Below are 26,710 nucleotides of genomic sequence, written 5' to 3'. Positions count from 1 at the left end.
AACCAACAAAATACTTTTTTGTGGGCACAATTTCTACTTTCAGAACTTGGCCAACACCAAATTTCCCATCAATTCCTTCCCCTCTCAGCTAAGTCACAGGGGTTCTTGAAATACCTACAGAATGGAGCATTAGTGGGATTTTACATGACAAGAAAATAAAAGCACTATTTCCATAAAACTATGAGCCCTTATTTATTTGAGGTGATGAAAAAAGCATTTCAAAAGTAGTTAAGGGGGGACTTCCCTGGTGGTCCAGTGGTTAAGAATCTGCCTTCCAATGGAGGGGATGCCAGGAACTCAACCAGTAGAGTTTGATTCCCAGTCTGGGAGCTAAGTTCCCACGTGCCCAGGGGCAACTAAGACTGTGCACCACAATGAAGACCCAGTGTAGTAAAAAATAGCAAAAAGAAGAGAGGGAGAAGTTTCTTTTAATGCTGCTTCAAATATATACCACTGTTAAAAAGGAGACAGGCTCAAAATGAAGTCATTTGTGCTAGGCCCCAGGGCAGCAAACCAAGACATTATCTAATCTCTTTATAGACTCAACCTTCCCCAGGAAGGCTACAGGACTGGAAAAGGTCAGTTTTCATTCCAATCCCAAGGAAAGGCAATGCCAAAGAATGTTCAAGCTACCACACAATTGCACTCGTCTCACACGCCAGCAAAGTAATGCTCAAAATTCTCCAAGCCATACTTCCACAGTACATGAACCATGAACTTCCAGATGTTCCAGCTGGATTTTAAAAAGGCAGAGGAACCAGAGATCAAATTGCCAACATCTACTGGATCATTGAAAAAGCAAGAGAGTTCCAGCTAAAACATCTACTTCTGCTTTACTGACTACGTCAAAGCCTTTGACTGCATGGATCACAACAAACTGTGGGAAAGTCTTCAAGAGATGGGAATACCAGACCACCTGACCTGCCTTCTGAGAAATCTGTATGTAGTTCAAGAAGCAACAGTTAGAACCAGACGTGGAACAACAGACTGTTTCCAAATTGGCAAAGGAGTACATTAAGGCTGTATGTTTTCACCCTACTTGTTTAACTTACATGCTGAGTACATCATGTGAAATGCTGGGCTGGATGAAGCATGAGCTGGAATCAAGATTGCTGGGAGAAGTATCAATAATCTCAGATATGCAGATGACACCACTTATGACAGAAAGCAAAGAACTAAAGAGCCTCTTGATGAAAGTCAAAGAGGAGAGTGAAAAAATAGGCTTAAAACTCAACATTCCAAAAACTAAGTTCATGGCTTCTGGTCCCATCACTTCACAGCAAATAGATGGGAAAACAACGGAAACAGTGACAAACTTTACTTTTGGGGGCTCCAAAATCACTGCAGATAGTGACAGCAGCCACAAAATTAAAATACACTTGCTCCTTGGAAGAAAAGCTATGACCAACCTAAACAGCATATTAAAAAGTAGAGACATTACTTTGCCAACAAAGGTCCAGCTAATCAAAGCTATGGTTTTTCTAGTAGTTATGTATGGATGTGAGAATTGGACTATAAAAAGTGTGCTGAAGAATGGATACTTTTGAACTGTGGTGTTGAAGACTCTTGAGAGTTCTTTGGACTGCAAGGAGATCCTACCAGTCAATCCTAAAGGAAATCAGTCCTGAATATTCACTGGAAGGACTGATGCTGAAGCTGAAGCTCCAATAGTTTGGCTACCTGACGAGAACTGACTCTTTGGAAAAGACCTTGATGCTGGGAAAGACTGAAGGCAGGAGGAGGGGATGACAGAGGATGAGATGGTTGGATGGCGTCACTGACTCAATGCACATGAGTTTGAGCAAGCTCCGGGAGTTGGTGATGAACAGGGAACCCTGGCGTGCTGCAATCCATGGGTCGCAAAGAGTCAGACATGACTGAGTGACTGAACTGACTTCCCCAGGAATGTGACCTTTAACCAGCCAATCTTGAATTTCCTGGTTGGCAGAAGTAGGAAACCCATTGATAGACCCTATCCATTCCCCTTAAGGAGAATGCCTAAAATAATACATTTTTTTGCTAGTAATTTCCTTTTTTCTGCTCCCTCTCTGCCTTAAAAACCTTTCCTTTTCTGAAGCTCAACAAAGCACCTCTCTGTTGCTGGATGGGATGCTGCCTGATTCCTAAATCATTTAATAAAGCCAATTAGAATCACTAATCAATTGAATCTTTGTTATTTAGCACTGGCACTGTTTACATAAGATCATTCTATTAATCCTGAATCTTTATAGTTTTTATATAAACATTCATAGTGAGCTCAACAGCCCAACAAAGTAAAATTGCCAACACTTTTATATAGTCATCATTTAATTTTTAAAAATGCAAGCCTTTTATAATTATAGCACATCTTTATTTTAGTGAACAAGTTAGCAAACCTAATTTAATCTTTCCATGAAAACTTAAAAGTCATTACTCTGGTATATTATATTGGGCAATAAATCAGGGCTGCCCTCTAGAGTTATTGGTGAATGTGCAGTTTATCTTTCCTGGTTAGCTAAACGTTCCAGGACTACTGTTTCAGGGGGCAGTATTTGTAATTGAAGGTCTTCTTCAATGAACAATGCAAAAAAGTAGAGGAAAACAACAGAACGGGAAAGACTAGAGATCTCTTCAAGAAAACTGGAGCTGATAGGGAACATTTCCTGCAAGGATAGGCTTGATAAAGGATAAAAATGGTAAGGACCCAACAGAGGCAGAGAGATTAAGAAGTGGCCAAGAATACACTGAAGAACCATACAAAAAAGATCTTAATAACTGGGATAACCATGATGGTGTGGCTATCACTCACCTAGAACCAGATATCCTGAGTCTGAAGTCAAGTGGGCCTTATGAAACATTAATACAAATAAAGCTAGTGGAGGTGATATAACTCCAGCAGTTATTTCAAGTCCTAACAGATGATGCTGTTAAAGTGCCATACTCAATGTCAGCAAATTTGGAAAGCTCAGCAGTGGCCAGAGGACTGGTAAAGGTCAGTTTTCATTCCAATCCCAAAGAAGGGCAGTGCCAAAGAATGTTCGAACTACAATACAATTGCACTCATTTCACATGCTAGTAAGGTTATGCTCAAAATCCTACAAGCTAGGCTTCAGCAGTATAAAACCAAGAATTTCCAGATGTACAAGTTGGGTTTAGAAAAGGCAGAGGAACCAGAGACCAAATTGCCAACATTTGCTGGACCATAGAGAAAGCCAAGGAATTCTAGAAGAAACATCTACTTATGCTTCACTGAATAAAAACTGTGAATATTCTTAAAGCGTTTCACTGGAAGGACTGATGCTTAAGCTTGGGAAAATGGCATCGAAACATGTATATTATCATATGTGAAATGGATCACCAGTCCAGGTTCGATGCATGAGAGAGGATGCTTGCAGCTGGTGCACTGGGACGACCCTGAGGGATGGGATGGGGAGGGAGGTGGGAGGGGGGTTCAGGATGGGGAACACATGTACACCCGGGGCGGATTCACATCAGTGTATGGCAAAACCATTTCAATATTGCAAAGTAATTAGCCTCCAATTAAAATAAATAAATTTATTAAAAAAAAAAAAGCTCCAATGCTTTGGCCACCTGATGCAAGGGCCGACTCATTGGAAAAGATCCTGATGCTGGGAAAGAGTGAAGGCAGAGAAGAGGGCAGCAGAGGATGAGACAGATGGCATTACTTGACTCTATGGACATGAATTTGAGTAAACTTCGGAGAGTGAAGAACAGGGAAGCCTGGCATATTGCATGGTCCATGGGGTCACCAAGAGTGTGAAAGGACTAAGCGACTAAACAATGACAACTGCTACCAAGTCCAAGCTTGCTCTGCTGGCCGCATGATAGATAGGCCAATGAATCCGAGAGATGAGGTGTGGAGGCAAAGAGACTTTAATCGGGGAGCCGGCAGACTGAGAAGATGGCAGGCTAACGCCTCAAAATAACCATCTATGGGGTCTGGAGGCCAGGTTCTTTTATAGATCAGAGATGAGGAGCAGTGAGGAAGCAAAGTAAAAAGGCCGTTAATCTTACAAACATCTCCTCAGGCGGGGAATGTGTTCATTTCTTCCTTCCTACCATCAATAGGTAGACAGGGTTCTGAACAAAGGCACTTCAGTTTAACGGTTAGGCAGAGGGGCAGGATTCTCTGAGGCAAACCATTCTGTATGATTATAATAAAAGCAATGAAAAGCAAGTCAGAGAAACAGTTCCAACATGGAGTCAGAATTGGCTTCCTCCCTGCAACACAACTTGTCTCCCACTTCAATACCAGTGTCTAGGATGGCACTAGTGGTAAAAAAAAAAAAGACTCGGCTGCCAATGCAGGAGACCTAAAAAACGTCGGTTCGATTCCTGGGTCAGAAAGATTTCCTGGAACAGGAAATGGCAACCCACTCCAGTATTCTTGTCTGGAGAATCCCATAGACAGAGGAGGCTGGCAGGCTACTGTCCATGGGGTCGCAGAGTCAGAAACAACTGAAGTGACTTAGCACAACACAGCACACACAGGGTCATGGTACTCAAAATGTAAGAATTACCTAGGAGTTTTTTAAACAAGCTCAGGACCCACTATCGACCTAGAGAATCAGAATCTGTATTTTAAAAAGATGCCAAGTGATTCATAAGCACATTAAATTTTGAGAAACTACTCCAGTCTACAAGAGTAATTCTTTAGTCATATTTACATGAAGTCTGGCAGTTCATGGGGTCACAAAGAGTTGGATATAACTTAGCAACTGAGCAACAACAAAGCTGAAACCAAGTGTTTCCCACACTGCCCATTCCTTGCTTCCATCTTGCCCTCTGGACGTTTTTCTTTACCTCCAGATCAGACATAAAAGTTGTGCGGGAAATGAGATAATCAAATCCTGTACAAAGAATCCAAATGTTTCCACCCTGAACCCATTCCACATAGAAGCAGAAGGGATACAACAGCTCGAATGTTTAAGTCCCAGGGCTCTAGACATTTTGGCACTGCAGAAACTTCTGAAGCTCTTCAATGTAGTGTGAAAGTCACTCAGTTGTGTCTGACTCTTCAATCCCATGGACTGTACCCCGCCAGGCTCCTCTGTCCTGACCTGGGGATTGAGCCCAGTTCTCCTGCACTGCAGGCAGATTCTTCACTGTCTGAGCCACCAGGGAATCTTCAGTGTAGAGGTTACTGAAAATCTGATTATCCACTGATGGTATTTATAGGGCATGACTGTACTGTAACTTATTTTTCTAATAAACATGCCAGAATTTATATAACCAACTAATTTTTGCCCTCTTCAAAGGAGTCACCCTAGGAAAAAAATAAATGCAAATTCCTTTGTTTAAAAAGTTGTCACTTTTCTTTCAGAATTATTAGACAAAATATACGACATTCCTTCTCCTCATGTCATTACTCTTTAGCCACCTCTAAAGTCTGAACAATAATAATTCCTAGTTTAATCACTTTATCATTTTTATCATTTAGAACCATCTGTTTAGCTATATAAGTAATTTCCACAAATTAAAGTACATGAGTCTGCAAAGATAAACTCTAGTGGATACTCATAAAGCATTCAAGGCCACCTTTTAAAAAAGGTTTGAAATAAACATCATCTCCTTTGAAGAGAATATCCATTCCAATACAGAATCTGGTATATATCTGACCAAAAGATTATATCTCTTAACAAAAGTGAAAGTCACTCAGTCGTGTCCGACTCTTTGGAGCTGCATGGACTGCACAGTCCATGGAATTCTCCAGGCCAGAATACTGGAACGGGCAGCCTTTCCCTTCTCCAGATCTTCCCAACCCATGAATTGAACCCAGGTCTTCCGCATTGCAGGCAGATTCTTCAGCAGCTGAGCCACCAGGGAAGCCCAAGAATACTGGAGTGGGTAACCCATCCCTTGTCCAGTGGATTTTCCCGAACCAGGAATCCAACCAACCCAGGTCTCCTGCATTTCAGGCAGATTCTTTACCAGCAAAGCTACCAGGGAAGCCCATAGCTCTTAATAGTTGGCACATATTCTTCTCCATTTATAATACTGAAGAAAATGACAGGCTTCCTAGATGGCTCAGTGGTAAAGAATCTACCTGCAACGCAGGAGATCTGGGTTTGATCCTAGCGTCGGGAAGACCCCTGGAGAAGGAAATGGCAACCCACTCCAGTATTCTTGCCTGGGAAATCCCATGGATAGAGAAGTCTGGTGGGTCACAGTCCATAGGGTCACAAGAGTAGGACACAACTTAGCAACTGAACAAGAAAATGATGAGGCAGAAAAGCAAATATCACCTTAAATAAAACAAAAACATTCTTCAAATCTACTTTAATTCCAAGAGATTTATCTAGATTGAACAGTATTATTTTCTACTATTTCTAGTTGTACAGTAAAGCAAATAGTGAGACAATTTTCATAATATACAATTTTTATCTTTTAAAAATGTTACTTTATCTGTATATGTAATATATATTTTCACAAATTATGAATGACCTGATTCCATGAAAAGTTTCTGCAAATGTGGAAAAATCTTCTTTTTCAATTTATGACAAAAAAAATAATAACTTCCTTCCACAGAGATAAGTGGGTGTAGAGACCAGTTCTGACAGCATTTCACAAGGTAAAGTACCAAAAAGTCTGATAAACAGCCCCCTTTTCAGGGGGAAAAAAAAAAAAGATTTCAATGGGTTCTTCCTTTGAACTGTTCAGTAACCCCAGGTGATTTTTAAATTGGGAGGCAGATTACTGGCAATAAGTTCATCAAATTTAGATCTATCCTGAACAGGCACAGTATAGAAATCAAGAACATCTCTAACCCTGCACATCTGGTGAAGCCTGGAGTTAGGCACTGCATGGCCCAAGTCATCAGCTAAACGTGCTAAGAAGCTGAACTTCATATGAACATCTTCCAGGGAGATCTCCTGCCAACTGGTAGGAACAGATGAACCAAAAACTTCTTTGACATGAGATTCTAAACGACTCTGGAGATCTTCAGGTGGTATGTATGCTTGGCTTCGTAAGGGTGGACACACCAAGATAGGTTCTTTCTTCACCTCTTCTACTGTCTCAGCTACCACTGGCTGTTTCTCTTTTCTGGAGGGATCAAAAACAAGTAAGTGAATCTTCAGTTCACTGCATTAACGAAGTTGACATGCTGACCAACACCAGACCTAATTCTGCCCATCAATCTAAATCAATATACTGCACACTTACTACTTACACTTAACTCTCTCTGGGCACTGAGGGAAGAATTAAATAGGTTTCTGCACTTATACATTCATAGTTGAACTCAACTGGCACAAGGAGAAAACAGAAACTAACTTCAGATTTTACATGCCCTAAGAATTTCCAAGAATGGATGAAGATGATAAATCCTCTGGAATTTCTGGTCCTCCCAGATCCAAACCCAATCTACCTAACCTCATCTTGCACTAACATCTTATATCCATTCTATGCCCTACTCAAACTGAACTACCTTCTGTTTCCCACTCTTCTGATATCACGTTAGCTCAAGTTATATCCTACCTGAAGTATCTATCTTTCACCTCCAATTACAGAATTCTTAATCCATCCTTTAAGTCCTAGGACAAAACTCTTCTCTCAAGCTTTACTTGATTTCCTCAATCAAATATAACTATAAGCTCCTCTGATTTCTCATAGCACTTTTTAAAAAAGTGAAGTATAATTGATTTACATGTTGTGTTAGTTTCAAGTGTACAGCGGTGATTCAGTTTTGAATATATATGTGTGTGTATTGTAGTGTGTATACGTCAGTTCCAAACTCCTAATTTATCCCTCCCCTCCTTTCCCCTTTGGTAACCATAAGTTTGCTTTCTATGTCTGTGAGTCTGTTTCTGCTTTGTAAGTAAGTTCCTCTTTTTTTTTTTTAAGATCCCACATATATTACAGTACTTAATATTGTTCTCAGAGCACACCTCATTCCACCTGAGTTTTAATTTTATTTCTATTCTACTTCTCTTACTTCTCCTGAGAAATCAGGATTTCTCAGCGCAAACATTACTGACATTTTGGACCAGATAATTTTTTATTGCAGGAGGCTGTCCTGTTCACCGTGGGTTGCTCAGCAGCACCCCTGGCCTCTACCCACTATATTCCAGTAGCACTCCTGTCCTCCAGTCATAATAACCAAAAGACACTGTCAAATGTTCCTGGTGGACAAAACTGGCCCCAGTTAAGAATCACTGTGTCAGATTATAAACTTGAATACAGAGATGTGTTTAGGAGTCCTTTAAAACAGCTTGTGTAACTATTACACATGGGCCAATGTGAGGGAGTCTGTCTTTACACATTATTTCAGTGCTTAATATCTGTTCATAAACTAACTCCTGCTTCCTATGGAGCTGTCCTGATTGGGATCGGTCATCCATACAGATATTGGAGAGTATCAGAAATGGACATTAGTCAAGGAAATGATTTGTATTGCTATTCCTCTGTGTCTATTCAAAGACTCTTTCGCCTCTTTCTATATCAATTCTTTATCAATTTCCTCTTTCTACATCAATTCTTTATCAATTTCTCCCTATCTACTATTCTCAAGACATACAAATATGTGTGTCTATAGTATTTCCCATCTTTAAAGGAAATAATCTCCAAATTCCATGTTCCACTCCAGCTGCCTTTACAACAAAACTTCTCAAGAGTTGCCTACACAACTTCTGTACCTCCTGATCTCCCATTTTCTATTGAAACTACCCCAGTTTCACAACCCATCGCAATGAAGTGTAGTCTATTCCCTTCATCTCAGTAATCTCTTATACAAGCATACCTCATCTTATAGCACTTCACAGAAACTGTGTTTTTTTACAAATTGAAGGTCTGTGACAACCCTGCAACCATCAAGTCTATGGGCACCATTATTCCAACAGCATTTGCTCACTTAATGTCTGTCACATCTTCAGAATTCTCACAATATGTCAAACTTTTTCAATATTTTATTTGCTATGTGATGACCAGTGATCTTTGATTTACTATTGTAATTGTTTTGAGGTGTCACAAACCATGCTCCTACAGACAACAAACTTAACTGACAAATATTGTGCATGTTCTCACTGCGCCACCAAGGGCTCTCTCCCTCTTCTTGGACCACCCTATTCCCTGAGATACAACAATACTGAAATTAGATCAATTAACCCCACAAGAGCCTATAAGTGTTCAAGTGAATGGAAGACTTGCCCATCTTTTACTTTAAATCAAAAGCTAGAATGATTAAGCTGAGTGAAGGCATGTCAAAAGCCAAACTAGGCTGAAAACTAGGACTTCCGGCTAAATAGTTAGCCAAGTCGTGAACGCAAAGAAAAAGTTACTGAAGGAAATTACAAGTATGACTCCAGTGAACACACAAATGTTAAAAAGCAAAACAGCTTTATTCCTGATGTAGAAAAAGTTTTAATGGTCTGAACAGAAGATCAAACCAGCCACAATATTTCCTTAAGTCAAAGTTTAATCCAGATCAGGGCCCCAATGCTATTCAATTCTATGAAGGCTGAAAAAGGTGAGGAAGCTCTAAGTGGAAGCAGTGACAGATTTCATTTCCTTGAACTCCAAAATCACTGTGGATGGTGACTGCAGCCACAAAAGTTAAGACACTTGCTCCTTGAAAGGAAAGCTATGACAAAACTAGACAGCATATTAAAAAGCAGAGACACTTTGCTGACAAAGGTCAAAGCTATAGTTTTTCCAGTAGTCATGTATGGATGTGAGAGCTGGACCATAAAGAAGGCTGAGCACTGAAGAACTGATGCTTTCAAATGGTGGTGTTGGAAAAGACTCTTGAGAGTTCCCTGGACTGCAAGGAGATGAAACTAGTTAATCCTAAAGGAAATCAACCTTGAATATTCATTGGAAGGACTGCTGCTGAAGCTAAAGCTTCAATACTTTGGCCACCTGATGCAAGGAGCTGCCTCACTGGAAAAGACCCTGATCCTGGGAAAGATTGAAGGCAAAAGGTGAAGGGGGTGGCAGAGGATGAGATGGTTAGACAGGCTCACTGACTCAATGGACATGAATCTGAGCAAACTCTGGGAGAAAGTGAAGGATGGGGGAGTCTGCATGCTGCAGTCCATGGGGTAGCAAAGAGTGGGACAGGACTTAGTGACTGAACAACAGCAGAGGTTGGTTCACGAGGTTTAAGGAAATAAGCTGTCCCTATAACATAGAAGTGCAGGGTGAAACAGCAACTACAAGTTGCACCAAGTTATCCAGAAAATTTTGCTAAGGTAATGAAGGTGGCTACACTAAACAACTGATTTTCCATGTAGACAAAATAGCCTTCTATTGAAAACTGCCATCTAGAATTTCTATAGACAGACAGAAGAAAGTCAATGCCTGGCTTCAAAGGACAGGTTTACTCTGCAAGAGGCTAACATAGCTGGTGACTTGAAGTTAAAATCAATGCTCATTTACCATTCTGAATATCCAAGGGCCCTTAAGAATTATGATAAATCTACCAGGCTTGTGTTCTATAAACACAACAACAAAGCCTGGAAGACAGAACATCTGCTTACAACAAGTTTTACTGCATATCTGAAGCCCACAGTTGAGACCTACTGCTCAGAAAAAGATTCCTTTCAAAATATTACTGCTCATTTAACAACACAGCTGGTCACCTAAGTAAGCTCCCTGATGGAGATGTACAAGATTAATGTTTTCATGCATGCCAACACAACACCCACTGTGCAGTCCATGGAGCAAGGAATGAGCTTTACTTTCAAGTTTTATTATTTAAGAAACACACTTTGTAAGGCTATAGCTGCCATAGACAATGATTCCTCTGATGAATCTGGGCAAAGTCAGCTGAAAATGTTCTAAAAACAATTCATCAATCTAGATGCCATTAAGAATATTCATGTTTCATGAAAGTTAAAGTCACTCAGTTGTGTCCAGCTCTGCAACCCCAGACTATACAATCCATGGAATTCTCCAGGCCAGAATACCGGAGTGGGTAGCTGTTCCCTTCTCCAGGGTATCTTCCCAACCCAGGGATCGAAACCAGGTGTCCCACATTGCAGGCAGATTCTTAACCAGCTGAGCCACCAGAGAAACCCAGTCATGATTCATGGGAAGAGATCAAAATAGCAACAGAAACAAATTTGGAAGAAACCAATTCTAGCCCTCATGAACGACTTTCAGGAGTTCAAGATGTAGGTGAAGAAGTAATTGCAAATATAGAAGAAATAGCAAGAAAACTAGAATTAGAAGTGGACCCTCAGACGTTACTGAATTACTGCAATCTCTGGTGGCTCAGATGGTAAGGAATTCGCCTGCAATGCGGGAGACACAGGTTCCATCCCTGAGTTGGGACGATCCCCCAGAGAAGGGAATGGCTACCCATTCCTGCATGGAGAATTCCACGGACAGAGGAGCCTGGCGGGCTATAGTCCACTGGGTTGCAGAGAGTCGGACACAATTGAGGAACTAACACTTTCAGTTTCAGGATAAAACCTCATCACTGAAGAGTTGTTCCTTCAGAATGAGAGAAGAAAATAGTTTCTTGAGATAGAATCTACTCCTGGTAAAGATACTGTCAAGACTGTGGAAAAGACAACAAAGGACTGAGAACACTACACCAACTTAGTTGATAAAGAGGGGGCAGAGTTTGAGAGAATTGATTTTAATACTGAAAGAAGTTCTACTGTGGGTAAAATGCTATCAAACAGCACTGCATGCTACAGAGAAATCACTCATGAGAGGAAGAGTCAATCAATGCTGCAAACTTCGTCTTACATTAAGTAATTACCAGACACCCAACCCTTCAGCAACCAACACCCTGAACATCAAAGCAAGACCCTCTATTATCAAAAAGATTATAACTCTCTGAAGGCTCAGATGATGGTTAGAAATTTTTAGCAATAAACTATTTTTTAACTAAGATATGTTTATTGTTTTCTTAGACTAATGCTATTGCACATTAAACACTGCAGTATGATGTAAGCATAACTTTAAATGCACTGGGAAACCCCAAAATCTGTATAACATGCTGAGATACTTGCTTTATCACAGTAATCTGGAAACAAACTTCAGTAACTCCAAGGTATGCCAGTACTGCTCTAGTTTTTTTCATAATTTACCACTTTTTGAAATTATATTTGTTCACTTTTCCCTCCACCAAAACATGCTTTATGAGGACAAAGATTTGGTTTATCTTATTAACAACTGCATTCCTCACATCTGGTATACAGTAGACACTCTAGAAATACTTGTTACATGAGTCAGTGAAACAAACTTGAAGGAGATTTGAGAGATAATAATAAATACTAACCAAAATAGAGGGAAAACAAGGAATTCCCTGGCGGTGCAGTGGATAGGAATCCACCTGCCAATGCATACCAGCTTAGATCTCTGGTATGGAAATATCCCACATGCCAAGGAGCAACTAAACTCATGCACCACAATTACTGAGCCTATACTGTAGAGCCCAGGAGTTACAACTACTGAGCCTATATGCTACAACTCCTGAAGCCCCGGCACTAGTCTGTGCTCCACAAGAGAGAAGCCACAGCAACGGGAACCCCGCACAAGAGAACGAAGAGTAGCCCCCACTCGCAATGACTACAGAAGTCTGAAAGCAGCAAGGAAGACCTAGTGCAACCAAAAATTAAATAAACAGATCACATATTAAAAAAAGAATCAAAACAAAATGGAACAGAAGGAAAGCTAATAAAACATGAGCTGATGAGAAAAATCCCTTTGGGTTGAAGAAGTTTTTGTTGGAAACTTAAGAGGGTATACACAATTTCTTGAGGTTCCTACAAATCTTCATGTCCTAACACTATGTCACAGACTTACTTTCACAAAATTCCACTTGGCCCTGCAGAAAAAGCAGCAGATGGGGGAGTTAAGAGACCGGGATTCCAGATCCAGCCCTGTCATTAACTTGCTTTCTGACTTTGAGCAAAATATTGCTATTTCCTTCCGGTGCAGATTCGGTTCCCTCTTGCCAGAGTACTCACGCTCTGAGAAGGGACTCTGTTTCGCTGCTGCATCCTATATAAAGAAATGCTGGGCCTGGGCAGTTGTTTAATAACTATTTGAGTAAATCAACGAGCGGACAAAATGAGAACGCTGCACTCTGAATCTTTCTTGTGAATAAATACACTCCAAATGAATTTAGTTCAGCGAACACTTTCATATTCATGTCCTGAGTTGCCTGTCATAAAGCAGTCATTTGTTTCCCGACACCACACTATACTGCGCGTCTGGAACACGTGGTCTGTAAGTATGGTTTACCTAATAAATTAACAGGTGAAATGGAAGGAGAAGGGGGCGGTATTTCGGTTCTAAAATGAGTAAACTGAGGACAAACGAAATAACTGGACCCCACCACTCGCGGAAACAGGAGCTGAATGAAGCTCCTGAACTCAGAACCCTCACGCACTTTCTCATCCATTCCCTGGTAAGGCGCAGGGCCACGGTCCCGTCTTAAGTTCATCATTCTCAGTTCCTCTCCTTACTTTCTGTGAGCATGACCCACGGTCTAACCTTCCGCTTTACCTGAATCGAGACCAAAATTCTCTGCGTGGCGCCCCTGAAGCTACTGTGAGGCTTTTTCTGGCAACGCCGGCCACCCAAAGCGCCGCCATCTTCGGGGAGAGGTTGGTGACAGAGCTCCACCCCCAGGGCGGCAGCGGCACGCGAAGATCAGCCAATAAAGTGTAAGCTTAGTGGCATGGGTCCTTTTCCGGTTGCGACTAAGCCAGGCTCCCTCGCCTTTTGCACTCCGGGAAGCGTAGTTCGGTAGCCATGGCCGTGGCAGGCTGGACCCCAGCGCTCTCTCAGAGCATGACGGGAGTTGTAGTTGAGGGGCGTCCCGGGAAGGTTCCCGGTGACGCCTTCTGGTCCGGGGGCGGGCGGTCACAGCGCTCTTTGGCTGAAAGCAGCAGGAACTGGCGACCGAGAGGAGGCTCTAGCGAGGCCTGGAAGGCTGCACAGCCAGGCAGGGGAGGGGGTGCGGGGTGGGGGCGGCCAAGTAGCGCGTCTGACAGGCTGCTGAGGTCGTGACCGCTCGGGGCAGGACCTGACCAGATCCAGCCTAGAGGCCTGGCTTTCTTCAGGCCTAATATTCAGCGGCCGGGTAGGCCTTGCCAGAGCCTCCTTTTCGTGCGGCCACCCGGGATTCCTGCCCTGATTTTCTGTCTGAGAGATGGCCTCGCCGAGTCCCCCGCCAGAGCCAAAGGTAAGTCGCCCCTCCGAGTATCCCCGTTCTCTCGCCTTTACCTAGCTCGCTAGGCCGCGCCACCGCCCCCACCCCCCTTCTCGGGTCTTTAGGGCCAGCGCGGTGCAATGAAGTACCCCCTAATGTACTGGGGAGCCCTTCGCCATCACTGCCCAGTGGCTGCTTTTTTCAAGAGCGACTTGATAAATCTAAAGAAAATTAGTAATGCTCCAAACTAGCGTTTTCATTTATGAGTTCTTCCAGGTGAAGTTAGCTTTTTTCATCCTCCCTTGTGTCTTCTACACCTGCCCCATGCCTGGACCCAAAGTAGACGCTTAGAAGAATTAACATAAAATTGAGTTGAAAAGAGTCATAATTGAGTTGGAACGGGGCGAGGAGGTGCAGGAAACTTGGGAAGGCCTTAGTGCAGCTTACTAAAATTAAATTATTAGGGCATACTGGGTAAACCTTATCCTTAGGCTCCTCACTACAGAGGACAGAGATCCAGCTGTGTTTTCCTCTAATTTGAGGTGTCCGAATTCTGTCGGTTCCCGGAATTGAGCCCCATTTGTAACTCTTGGTTATTATGTTCCTGCTAGCCTACCCAGCCCTGATAAGTGGTTGTGTCTGCTACTTTCAGTGGTAGAATTGTCCTTGAGACAACAAGAACTGACTACAGAAATCATACTATTTCAGGGCTTGCTGACATTTGAGGATGTGGCTGTGTTTTTTACCCAGGAGGAGTGGGATTATCTGGATCCAGCTCAGAGAAGCCTGTATAAAGATGTCATGATGGAGAATTATGGAAACCTGGTCTCACTGGGTAAGAATCTGCTATTTCTTGGATCAAAATAGCTAAGAAACTGTAAGAAAGCAGAACACATGAGCTAGTACCATACCAAATTGCTTTGTTCCAAGGCTCCAATTCAGACCTTTCAGCCATGAATTGTTTCCATGGCTCTCATCCCTACCGTCCTTGCAGTGACCAAAATACAAGCTTTTCTGGCTTCCATCCTCTTACTCTCATTCCCATATTGCTCTGTACTTTCCCTCCTAGCTCATCCTCCCACTGCTTTCCTCCCACCCTTTTCACTCTGCCTTCTGGAGCCCCTGTTTCTCTTCACATGGTGTTCCCTACCCCTCCTGGTCTTAACTGAAACCTGGCAATTTCCCAAGGACACTACTTCTCTGGCAGAGGCGGCTTATTCTCCCACATCCTCTTCCTTCCCCTTCCTTTGTCTCAGGGCTGAAAGGGAAAAATAATTGTTCTCCTAACTTTTCAGTACTGTTCCCAAAGCATTAGTTTTCCATTTTCAAATGTAATTTCTCTTTTGAGGTCTCAGCTGTCTTGCTCTACCCTCTTAATTTCTTTTCACTATCATCTGTCAATTTTTTTTTTTTTTGGTGTCTCACACATAGATTTTGTCACATTTCAGAATCTTCTCTTTGTTAACCCACACCATCCATCATACAGTCATTACTTCTGCCTCATTGTATCTTCAAGGACCCTGCTTTTCCATTCTTATTAAGCACCTCACATCAATGATCACACCCTCAATTTTGTTATAACAGGCAAATTTTAAACCCCGGTATCTTGTATTTTGACTAATACCTTATTCTTTCTCAGGCAGTAGATGTTTATTGACTATAACTAAACAAGTCAACAAAACAGACACGATCCCTGCTATGTCTGCTAAGCTCCATGTGGAGCTTACTGTAACTTCCTACCTGTCTATCTCTTCTCCTCCTTTCCTACTGAACCTATTTATTCTTAATCTTTCCTGTTCCTTGACTTCCTTTCTTCCCCCCCAGGCTCTTAGTTCCCTCATGCTTCACCTTCTCATCTAACCCATAGCCGCTGCTGCTGCTAAGTCGCTTCAGTCATGTCCGACTCTGTGCGACCCCATAGACGGCAGTCCACCAGGCTCCCCTCTCCCTGGGATTCTCCATGCAAGAGTACTGGAGTGGGTTGCCATTTCCCTCTCCGATGCATGAAAGTGAAAAGTGAAAGTGAAGTTGCTCAGTCGTGTCCGACTCCTAGCGACCCCATGGACTGCAGCCTACCAGGCTCCTCCATCCATGGGATTTTCCAGGCAAGAATACTGGAGTGGGTTGCCATTGCCTTCTCCGCTAACTCATAGACCTATACATAAAATGATCACCAGCATGCTCTCTTGCCACTTTGTCATCATGTTCTACCCATTCTACATCTTGAAGTCCTGTACTGGTTATAAAGTCTGCCTTTTTCTCTTACCTGATTTGCTGAACACAGCAAGAGAAGTTCTGTAACTGAAAGAATTGATGCCCTGCATATATACAGGTGGTTTCCTTCTTCTGAATATAAAAACCACTGGGTTTATATAGCTCAGCAAATTTTTTATCATTGATTTGCTCCTACCCCTGTTTCTTTTAGTGACTATTTCAGAAACTTTGAGTTTTCCTTGGGTTCATCACTCAGTGGTGGACCTCACTTTCTGTTTCACGAAGAAGATAGAGACTACCACACATGAACTCTCAAGTTTTCTACCCCTCATTGCACATGTAAGGTTGCACATTCTTCAAGAACTTATCAGTCTCCCCACCCCCACCCCACCCCCGTGTAATTTTAGTCTGTATTCTTTCTACCCTGGTACCTTTATTCTGATGATGGGTATGTTCATGGTGCCTGAGCTCTCCTTTGAGCCAGAGTCCTTCTTGCTGCTCCTGTAACCTACTACTTGTTTGCTTCACAGCCAGATTTTTTTGAGAGTGGTTAATGTATATCCTCTACTACTTTACTTCCATTATCTCTAAGCCTCTTTCTGTACCTTTGCTACTTACCTTCAGTTGTTTAACATTTGCCAATAATGGCCCAGTTGTCAAATACAGTAGATTCTTTTGGGACTATATTTAATTTAATTTCTTTATAGATATTTGAAACTCTTTATTGCTTCCTTCTATTTCTTTGCATTCTCAGACTTTTCTCAGTCTATAAACCTACCTTAGCAGATCTTATTTACACTCAGGTCATCAAGAATGTGATGATAAGTCTCAAATCTTTATCTCTACTTAAGTAGAGAGAAAATATGGAGCCTAACTGCCTAAAAATAATCCCAATTCTACTACTTACAAGACTTGTGACCATGGGTGAATTACTTAACCTTTCTGTGCCTATTTTCTTTTTTTATATAAAAATGGAAATAATAATAGTACTTACCTCTTAGCATTATTGTGAGCATTAACTCAGTTAATACATGTAAAGCATTTAGGACACTGACAAGCATGTATTAAGTAGAATGTATAAATGTCAATTGTTACCTTCATCATCATTGTCATTATCTTCTCTGTTGAACTCCAACTTCTTAGTCATCTCCTTTGAAGATCACATAAGTAACTCACATCTGGCAGATCTCAAATTATCTACTAAGATATAAGGGCCTCCTCTTCAGAATTCAGTACTCCATTCTCTGTGCTGTCTTTTATACACTTCCATTGTTGAATTTATTATAGTGTACCATAATCATTATGTTATTTCTCTAAGCGGACTGATCTTCAAGAGGAGAGTAACTGTATTCTTTCATTTGATTTCTCCAGGACTTAGCGTAGAGCCAGGCATATATTATATGCTTCTTAAATAATGGGTAACTGAGTGAGTATATTTAAGACTCAGTATCTTTTGACAAGCTGATTGCACTAGCTTGTAATCGAGCCCCTGGCCTCCAGTCTCCCTTTCTTCTAATATATTCTCTCTATTGCTACCAAAGTAATTTTGTGTTAGTTAACTGCTTACAACTTCTGGTGATTTCTGACACCTTTTAAAGGATAAAAAAAAAAAAATCTTAATTTCTTTTCCTGTATATTAGAACCACCTTATGTAGCTCCCGTGTAGCTTTCTAGCCTCATCTGTTGTTTTCAGCATACGACTTTAGTCTCCAGCCATATCAGATGCTAGGTTATTTTTTTCCATTATGCTATGATATCTCTGAGTCACTGACAGCTTTTTCCACCCATATGGTGTCCTGGTTGATAATATCAGGCGAATGCCCAGCCTTGCCTGTGCCTAGTGCTGTAAAATGGCAGTGAGCCCATCTGTGATCTCCTGCTTTCAGGCTCTCTTCTTTATTGTAGCTGAAATACAGCTTTCCATGAGTTATTATTTCTTCCTCCACAATCTTTTCATCTTCCTGTATAAATTCTGTATCCACTCCTTTGATTTGTGCTCCCTTGATGAGAGACTATGATTACTCAACTATTCGAGTGTAGTGTTTTCTGGTATTTCATTCTGTTACTCTACTTAACACAACTTGTCTAGCTTTGTAATTTTGCCTCTTTAGTCATACCTATCCTTTCCATGCAGATTTTTCTTTAAAAACTGCAATAACTACGTTGATGACAGCTTGATCTCTCAGTTCTTGACCTTTCAGTTCTTTCAATTGAATTAGACTTCTTCAGTTTTGATAATTTCTCTCCAGACTGCTAGAGCCAGATTGGACCTTAGTCTCTTTCCAAGTATTTATTCAACTGCTCATTCATTCAGTAAATAATTATAAAGCATTGTGCTTGGCCTAAAAATGCAAGTCCTTCCCCATTCTCTCATTGTTTTGTTTTGTTTTTTTTTTTCCTAGAAAACTGAGAGAACTGCACTTTGAGGCACCTGTTTACTCTAGAAAAATTAGCTATGACCAGAGGATGGGAACCTGCAGTACAAGCATGGCAGGTACCTCAGAAGGTGGTTATGGCTCCCAAGCCCAGGCCTAATGGCTAGTCCTTTCCAGGCTGCTCTGTTTGGAAGCCTAGACTCACTCGTTTTACATGTCTCTCCATTTGACCTGTTTGTTTTCATGCTAGTGCCTCTGTGTTTTATTTACTTTAGCAATATATTATATTTCGTGTCTGGTAAGATAAAGTCACTCTTACATTCTCTTTCAAGTTATACAGTTGACCCTTGAACGATATTGGTTTGAAGTGTAAGTCCACTTGTTCATGAATTTTTTTCACTAAATACATACTAGAGTACTACACAATCTGCAATCGACTGAATCCATAGGTGCAAAACCATGGATATGGAGGGCCAACTATAAAGTTATATGTACATCTTCAACAGAGTGGAGGATCAGTGCCCCTAACCTTCATGTTGTTCAAGGGTCAGTTGTACTTAACTAGTTTTCTGCATTCTTCCAGTTGAAATTTAGATTCATTGGGGTTTTTTAATTGGTTCATGGGATTTTGGTTTGGATAGTTAAGTTGTTAGTTGGTTTGGGAAGAAGTAAGAGCCTTATAATGTTGACTGTCTTTGGCAATTGGTTGATTCTAGTTAACTGTCTTATGTCCTTCAGAAAAATTGTATGGATTCTTTTATGGATCTTGCATTTCTTGTTAGATATATTCCTAGGCTTTATGGTTTTTAATATGAAGAGCACATTTCTTTTCTTATAATATTTATTAACTAGTTATTCTTGGTAGTAAGAACCAGTATTTGTTTTATATGTTAGTCCTTTCATAGCTATTATATTTCATTTAATTCTTTTAGGAATTTTGGGTAGGGGGTCATTGTTCAGTTGCTAAATTGTGTCTGATTCTGCAACCCCATGGACTGCAGCATGCCAGGCTTCCCTGTCCTTCACTGTCTCCTAGAATTTGCTCAGATTCATGTCCATTGAGTTGGTGATGTCATCTAAGCATTTCGTCCTCTGCCACCCATTTTCTCAGAATTCTCCACTGTGACTTGTCTGTCTTGGGTGGCCCTGCATGGCATAGCTCATAGCTGCATTGAGTTATGCAAGCCCCTTTGCCACAACATAGGTGTGATCTATGAAGGGGAGGCAGTCATATCATCTGCAAATAGTGTAATTGTATTACTCATTTGAGTAAAACCCTGGAACAGTATCCACTGAGTAAATATTATGAAGAGACTTTAACACAAAGTCTCAGAAAGAACTTGTAATCCAATGGAAAATACAAACTGAAGTACAGTGTAATAATAGCTATAATGCAGTTATGGACAAGGGATGGTCATCAAAAACAGAACACTTAAATCATCTAGTGGATTAAGCGAAGGCTTTATAGAGGAACTATTGCATTGCATTGAATTTTAAAAAGAAACCAAGAGATTCCCAAGTAAACAATGTCAGTGGATATTTCATAAATGAAATATGCAAAGAACTATCATAAATGACTAAAGCATAAGCAATTTACCCACTTAAAGTGTGAGAGCATGGGAAGGAGAGTGAGTTGAAGCTTAGAGACCTCAAGAAGTACTGAGTATCATAGTATAGAGAGATTTGGTTTGATTTTAGAGATAATAGGATCTGTAGGTGGTGACATGATTAGAATTCCATTTCATGAAAATCTCTCTGGATTCAATGAAATAGATGCAACCTAAAGACCAGAGCCAAAGATTATTAGATGGCTTTTGCAATAATCTATGGAAAACAGAGAGGGCAAATGCTAAAGAGTAGAATCATTGATTTTGGTGATTGATTAATAGTAAGAAAAAGGGAGAAATCTAGAATGATTTCCTGCTGTGGGACTGTAGGGTGATGGACAGTTAATGCTCCCTAAAGGAACATGATTAAAGGTGGAGATAGACATGACAGCAAATGATGATGGTCATGTTATTTGTGAGACCTTTTTGAGACAGCTTAGTGGCAATATTCAGAGAGTGTGTATATAGAGCAAGATGAGGATATAAACATGGATAATAATATCCTTAAACAATTGAGGAGAAGAGAAATGCATGCGGGAAATGTATTAGAAAAGGCCAAATAAGAAGTAGGAAGAGAACTAGAATACAAGAGCATAAAAACCAAAAATAGTGCAAAGAAATGGGAGTGGTCAACAATATCACATGCTGCAAGTAAAATAAGGACTAAAAAATGTCCATTGCATTTGTTACTTGAAAGTCATTGGTGATTTAATGAGAAGTTTCTCTAGATACTAGAAACAGAAACCAGATTTTATAATAGATTATTGAGTAGGTTGAATGGGAAGAGATTGAGTGTGGAAAACTTAGTTAGAAAATGGAGAGGTACAGTGTTAAGATTTTTTTTTCAAAGCTTGGATTTCATCTAGAAAAGGATTTCAGGTTCAAGATAAAGTTGGATATATTTTGTATGTTGGTAAGAAGGTGTATGTAGAATTCTGTGGAGAATACAGATTGAAGAAAGAGGAAGAAAGAGGAAGAAAGAGGAAGAAAGAGGAAGAACAAGTGCCCAGAGGCAAGTGGGATCAAGAGAGTAGATGACTTAGCCTTGGATAAGAATGGGATATATCTTCATGTAGCAGTGCAGGTAATTTTAGGTAGGAGGCAAATTGGTGAGGCAGTTCTCATCCTTTTTCTTTGAGTGAAAGAAAACACTGTCTACTGAAAATGAATTTGAGAGACAGCACTGTAAGTAGCCTTAAGTAAAAATAAAATTTCTTAGGGAAATAACAGAAGAGGGGTTTTTTTGAATAAAATAATGACTAGTTTGAAGTAAGTGAAAAGAAAATTCAAAGATGACTCCACAGTTAGAATATTATAAAACTGAAAGAAAAAAGGAAGTATAAAAAAGGAAAAATTGTTAGGGTCAAATAAGAATTTAGTGGTGACTGAATCTTCTCATGGAGTATCCACCAGGCAGCAAGAGATAGAAAATCAGGAAAGAAGTCGGAGGCATACCTAAGAGGCATATGCTGCTCTGTTTTATTATAGACCATTATGTTATCTTTCTTCCAATGCATGTAAGTTTATCATTTCTCAGATGTCATGTAGACTCCCAGTTGGAAATAGATAGTTCCAACGTGGGTCTTATATCTTTAGAGGAATGAGACTCATCTATACCTGAAGAATGTGGTATCTGTGGTAGGTGAAGTCATGAACTACCACAGACTATTCTTTTTCCTAGTTTCTTCCATTAGCTCTAAACATGTTCTTTTTTTTTCCCCTGTTTTTCTATATAATAGAGTCCATGTCACTTCAACTCAGTTTTTTAAAGCCATTTATCTCCATATAAGAACTATTTTACTTGATATCTTCTTTGTCATATTCTACTCTTTCCCTGTTTGTACTTATCAACTATTCCACTTGGTAAGAGGCTTCTTGCCTTATCTCTAAATTCTAATTCATTATATTAATACAATGCCTGGAATGCTTTTATTCTCAATAAATTCTTATTAATGAATGAATTGTTGTTTCCTCTGGTTTTTGTCTGTTTTCCTTCAGCATCATTTTATGTGTTCTTTTCTGTTCAGTTATTTGGCTTATTCACATTACAATAATGCTACTTCATCCTAAGTTTTTCTGAACCTATTGTTTTCTTTCCACATTGTCCTTTCTTTCCTGATAGCTAGTTTATCCTACCATTACTTAATTTCTTTATTACCCTTTCTTTAAGAAAAGCATTTCATTTTATCAGAAAACTAATAGTAAATAATATTTATATAGCTTGTACTGTTTGCCAGGTAGTTTTAAATACTTTATGTATTTGAACTAATGTAGTCACAAACGTGCTATGATATAGTGAACTACATTTTATGTACATAGTAGATTAATTTAATTATCTTATGACAGTTTCTTCTTTCTGGCAAAGAACTAGGCTGACATTTCTTTTTTCCATTTATTCCAGATGTTTTGAACAGAGATAAGGATGAGGAGCCAACTGTGAAACAAGAAATTGAGGAAATTGAGGAAGAAATGGAACCACAGGGTATAATAGTTACAAGAATCAAAAGTGAAATTGATCAGGATCCCATGCATAGAGAAACCTTTGAACTTGTTGGTAGGTTAGATAAACAAAGAGGAATCTTCTTATGGGAAATACCAAGGGAATCTTTGACCCAGGAACAAAGAATGTTCAGAGGAAACACTAACATTATCCGTAAGAGACCAAATTCAGAAGAGAAATGTCATAAATGTGAAGAATGTGGAAAGGGTTTTGCCCGCAAAGCTCATTTCATTCAACATCAAAGGGTCCATACTGGAGAGAAACCTTTCCAATGTAATGAATGTGGAAAAAGTTTTAGTCGCAGTTCATTTGTTATTGAACATCAGAGAATTCATACCGGGGAAAGGCCCTATGAGTGTAATTACTGTGGAAAAACCTTTAGTGTGAGCTCAACCCTTATTAGACATCAGAGAATCCACACTGGAGAGAGACCTTATCAGTGTAATCACTGTAAACAGAGCTTCAGCCAGCGAAGAAGCCTTGTTAAACATCAAAGGATTCACACAGGTGAGAAACCCCATAAATGTAGTGACTGTGGGAAAGCCTTCAGTTGGAAGTCACACCTGATTGAACATCAGAGAACACACACTGGTGAGAAACCCTATCACTGTACCAAATGTAAGAAAAGCTTTAGTAGAAATTCGTTACTTGTTGAACATCAGAGAATTCACACTGGGGAAAGACCCCATAAATGTGGTGAATGTGGGAAAGCCTTTAGATTAAGTACATATCTTATACAACACCAAAAAATCCACACTGGTGAAAAACCTTTCCTTTGTATTGAATGCGGAAAAAGCTTCAGTCGGAGCTCATTCCTTATCGAACATCAGAGGATCCATACAGGTGAAAGACCTTATCAGTGCAAAGAGTGCGGGAAAAGCTTCAGTCAACTTTGCAACCTTACTCGTCATCAGAGAATTCACACAGGGGACAAACCCCATAAATGTGAGGAATGTGGAAAAGCCTTTAGTAGAAGCTCAGGTCTTATTCAGCACCAGAGAATCCACACCAGGGAGAAGACTTATTCATACAGTGAAACCAAGGAAAGTTTTGACCCAAATGGTGGTCTTGTTATACAACAGGAAGTCTACCCTAAGGAAAAATCTTACAAATGTGATGAATGTGGGAAAACTTTCAGTGTCAGTGCTCATCTTGTGCAACATCAAAGAATCCACACTGGTGAAAAGCCCTACCTATGTACTGTATGTGGGAAAAGCTTCAGTCGGAGCTCATTTCTTATTGAACACCAGAGAATCCACACTGGTGAGAGACCCTATCTGTGCAGACAGTGTGGCAAAAGTTTTAGTCAACTTTGTAATCTTATTCGACATCAGGGCGTTCACACAGGTAATAAACCCCATAAATGTGATGAATGTGGGAAGGCCTTTAGCCGGAACTCTGGCCTGATTCAGCATCAGAGAATACATACAGGAGAAAAACCTTATAAGTGTGAGAAGTGTGACAAAAGTTTTAGTCAGCAGCGCAGCCTTGTCAACCATCAGAAGATCCATGCAGAGGTGAAAATTCAAGAAACCCATGAATGTGATGCTTGTGGTGAAGCCTTCAATTGCCGCATTTCTCTTATTCAGCATCAAAAATTGCACGCTACATGGATGCAGTAAATGTGGAGAAATACTTAAGTTCAGTTTGACTTTAGATCAGGTACCCAAGTGCAGTTTCAGTATGGCTCAATGTGAGTCCCACTTAGTGATCAAAGCAGATGCTCTTTGGCCTCAGGCAAATGGTTTCTAAAGATTCTGTGAATAATGGGTAGCTGCCCACAAGTAGTTGAAGACTTCATTACTCTTCATTTTGATCAGAGAAAGACTCAGTAATTTAAGCTGCCTTCCCCCCCCCCCCCCCCAGATCTCTCAGTGGAGAGGTTAAAGCCAAGTTCAGAGCACTTAATTATAATTAATAAAAGTGAGAAGAACAAAGTTGCATAATGCCTAGGGGAGTTGGAAGCAGCTGATGTTAGAAAACTTAGTCCTCTGGCACTGAAATATATGGTGGTTCTTTCAGTTCCACAATGTTTGGCTGTGTATGCCAAAGTTCAATGGTTAAGCATATGATTATGTTTTCAAGGAAACAAAGCCCCCATTTTTTTTTAAAGAACTGACGTCCAAAGCTGTTGTCCTTGTTAAAGCCAGTTTGGCATGTGGGTTAAAGGCAATTCCAATGCCATGTGGTTCCCAGATCTGTGAAATGAGTGGACCATTAATTTTATATGTAAAGATTATGTAACAAACCTAGCAAAGGTGTTACCAAGGAACCTTTGGGAGTGCCTTTTTTTTCCCCCTAAGATGGGCCCAAAAAGGTGGAGGAAAAGACACTGTTCTTTTTATGCCCTCCATTCTGTGAAAGATATTTGTAGTCTTAGACAGATTAAATCTTATTCCTCTACTACCAGTAGCATGTGAAAGTGTAAATATTTTGATTACGAGAGTTGGAAATAAAAAGACCTGGAGTCTATGCTAGGAAACAGATATTTTGGTATTGCTTTGGTTTTTATGGTAACTAGACTTTGCATGCGATCTTTATTTCTGGTTCTAGGGCTTCCCTTAGTTAATGGTTATTATAAACCTATTAATTCATCTGTTCTAGTCATTAAATCTGTTTTGTTTTTTGCTTTGTGTAAGAGTTTATTACTCCATTGTAAAATCTATCCTGTCAAATGCATTACTGCATTTAAAAATTAGAATCAAGAATTTAAATTGCTTTCATTTGTTCTACTTCTGACTAGTTACCTTTTCTGGGATAGTTCAATTGAGGTTAAGTCTTTCATTCCTAATTCCAAATCACTAGCACACTCATATTCTAGATTTCTTAATAGTTTTAAGCAAAAGACCTCATTTTCTCCTATAACCTAGACATTCTTGATATCACCTCTAAATTTTCCTCTTCCCACCTCTGAATATGTGTGTGTGTGTGTGCACATGTAAGTGTGGATGTTACGGTGTGTGTAAAAATATACCTCTTTGTGCACTTCCTTATTCAAGTACTCATAGTTACCATACAGTTAACTGAACCGTTGACTATAGTTAACTGTACAAGTAAGAAGTTAGAAAACATAATTGATAATGCATTTTTCAGTAAAATTATCCTCCTACCCTAAATCGTCCCATTTTACTTTTTCTGCACCAGTAATTCCCCAGCCCAGGTTCACAACTAATAATGAGGTTCTTCGACCTGTTCTCTGTTTTGAAAACCTAATGCAAAGTGTATTTTTGCTGCATGCACACTAAACATTTTCTCTGATTTTTGCTGAAGTTGCATTGTTTCATGTATGGTTATCTAGCTGAGCAGAAGTTCTGGCTGTCAACTTCACTGTAATTTGGGGCCATGGTGGTATGAAATATTCCCACTAAAAGTACATAATTTTTAACATGAATATGAATCTTGAATCTTAGCTCCAAATTCCAGTAACAATGAAATGGTTCTTATGTGTTCAGTTCATTGGCTACAAAAAAGCATAGCCAGAAAGGTTTTTGTTTTTGTGTTTAAGCAAGTCCACTGCAGTATACACTGCTTTTTTCCAAGAAAAAGATAGAAATAGGCAGGGGAATTTAGAGAGGGATATGAAGTTCATAGAAGACCGGGAAGGAAAAAGTTGAGTCTTTCAGGAGGAAATGACACCTAAGATGAGACAAAGTCGAGTACTAGAAAAGGTGAATACTGTCTGAAGACAGAGTTGTGAGAGGATCTGGTAGCTACAGAGTGAACTCGTGATAGAAATGTGACAAGAGGCAAGACTGCCCATAAACAAGCATCATGCTTAAGAGACAGGACTTGATTTCTGCCTAAAATCCCGTGGTAATGTTTTCCTTCTATTTATGATATGTTGAGTAAGGACACATTTTAAGAATATAGCTCGGTGAGTTTTCACAAGTAAACCCCTAAGTAA

At 40.1% G+C, this 26,710-nt stretch overlaps 2 protein-coding genes across 3 annotated transcripts; one reads left to right on the top strand and one right to left on the bottom strand.

The window, feature by feature from the left end:
* Positions 1–6,264: 6,264 nt before the first annotated feature.
* On the bottom strand, positions 6,265–13,605 carry MRPL50 (mitochondrial ribosomal protein L50). Its single transcript, XM_043927333.1, has 2 exons — positions 13,462–13,605; positions 6,265–7,044 (listed from the first exon to the last, which is right to left on the bottom strand). Exons 1-2 carry the CDS (start codon positions 13,548–13,550, stop codon positions 6,657–6,659), a joined length of 477 nt encoding a protein of 158 aa, XP_043783268.1. The 5' UTR covers positions 13,551–13,605; the 3' UTR covers positions 6,265–6,656.
* Positions 13,606–13,772: 167 nt separating this feature from the next.
* Positions 13,773–25,434, top strand: ZNF189 (zinc finger protein 189). 2 transcript variants are annotated; one of them, XM_043927327.1, is made up of 3 exons: positions 13,773–14,143; positions 14,819–14,945; positions 22,708–25,434. In XM_043927327.1, the coding sequence occupies exons 1-3, from the start codon at positions 14,111–14,113 to the stop codon at positions 24,426–24,428; spliced, it is 1,881 nt and encodes a 626-aa protein (XP_043783262.1). In that variant the 5' UTR covers positions 13,773–14,110; the 3' UTR covers positions 24,429–25,434. The 2 variants fall into 2 exon arrangements, with proteins under 2 accessions (XP_043783262.1, XP_043783263.1); XM_043927328.1 differs by having other exon boundaries at positions 13,777–14,143; positions 14,861–14,945.
* Positions 25,435–26,710: the final 1,276 nt, after the last annotated feature.

The sequence above is a fragment of the Cervus elaphus genome, chromosome 16 (genome assembly GCF_910594005.1).
Source record: "Cervus elaphus chromosome 16, mCerEla1.1, whole genome shotgun sequence".
Taxonomy (NCBI): Eukaryota; Metazoa; Chordata; class Mammalia; order Artiodactyla; family Cervidae; genus Cervus; species Cervus elaphus.
The sequence above is the reverse complement of the archived record's forward strand: the minus strand, read 5'-3'. Positions and strand labels throughout refer to the sequence as shown.

Coding starts and splice junctions, on each gene's coding strand:
- MRPL50 (XM_043927333.1), bottom strand. CDS start 13,550: ATGGCGGCGCTTTGGGTGGCCGGCGTTGCCAGAAAAAGCCTCACAGTA. Junction 7,045..13,461: donor GAATTTTGGTCTCGATTCAG/GTAAAGCGGAAG, acceptor TGATCCCTCCAG/AAAAGAGAAACAGCCAGTGG.
- ZNF189 (XM_043927327.1), top strand. CDS start 14,111: ATGGCCTCGCCGAGTCCCCCGCCAGAGCCAAAG. Junction 14,144..14,818: donor GTCCCCCGCCAGAGCCAAAG/GTAAGTCGCCCC, acceptor ATACTATTTCAG/GGCTTGCTGACATTTGAGGA. Junction 14,946..22,707: donor TGGAAACCTGGTCTCACTGG/GTAAGAATCTGC, acceptor CATTTATTCCAG/ATGTTTTGAACAGAGATAAG.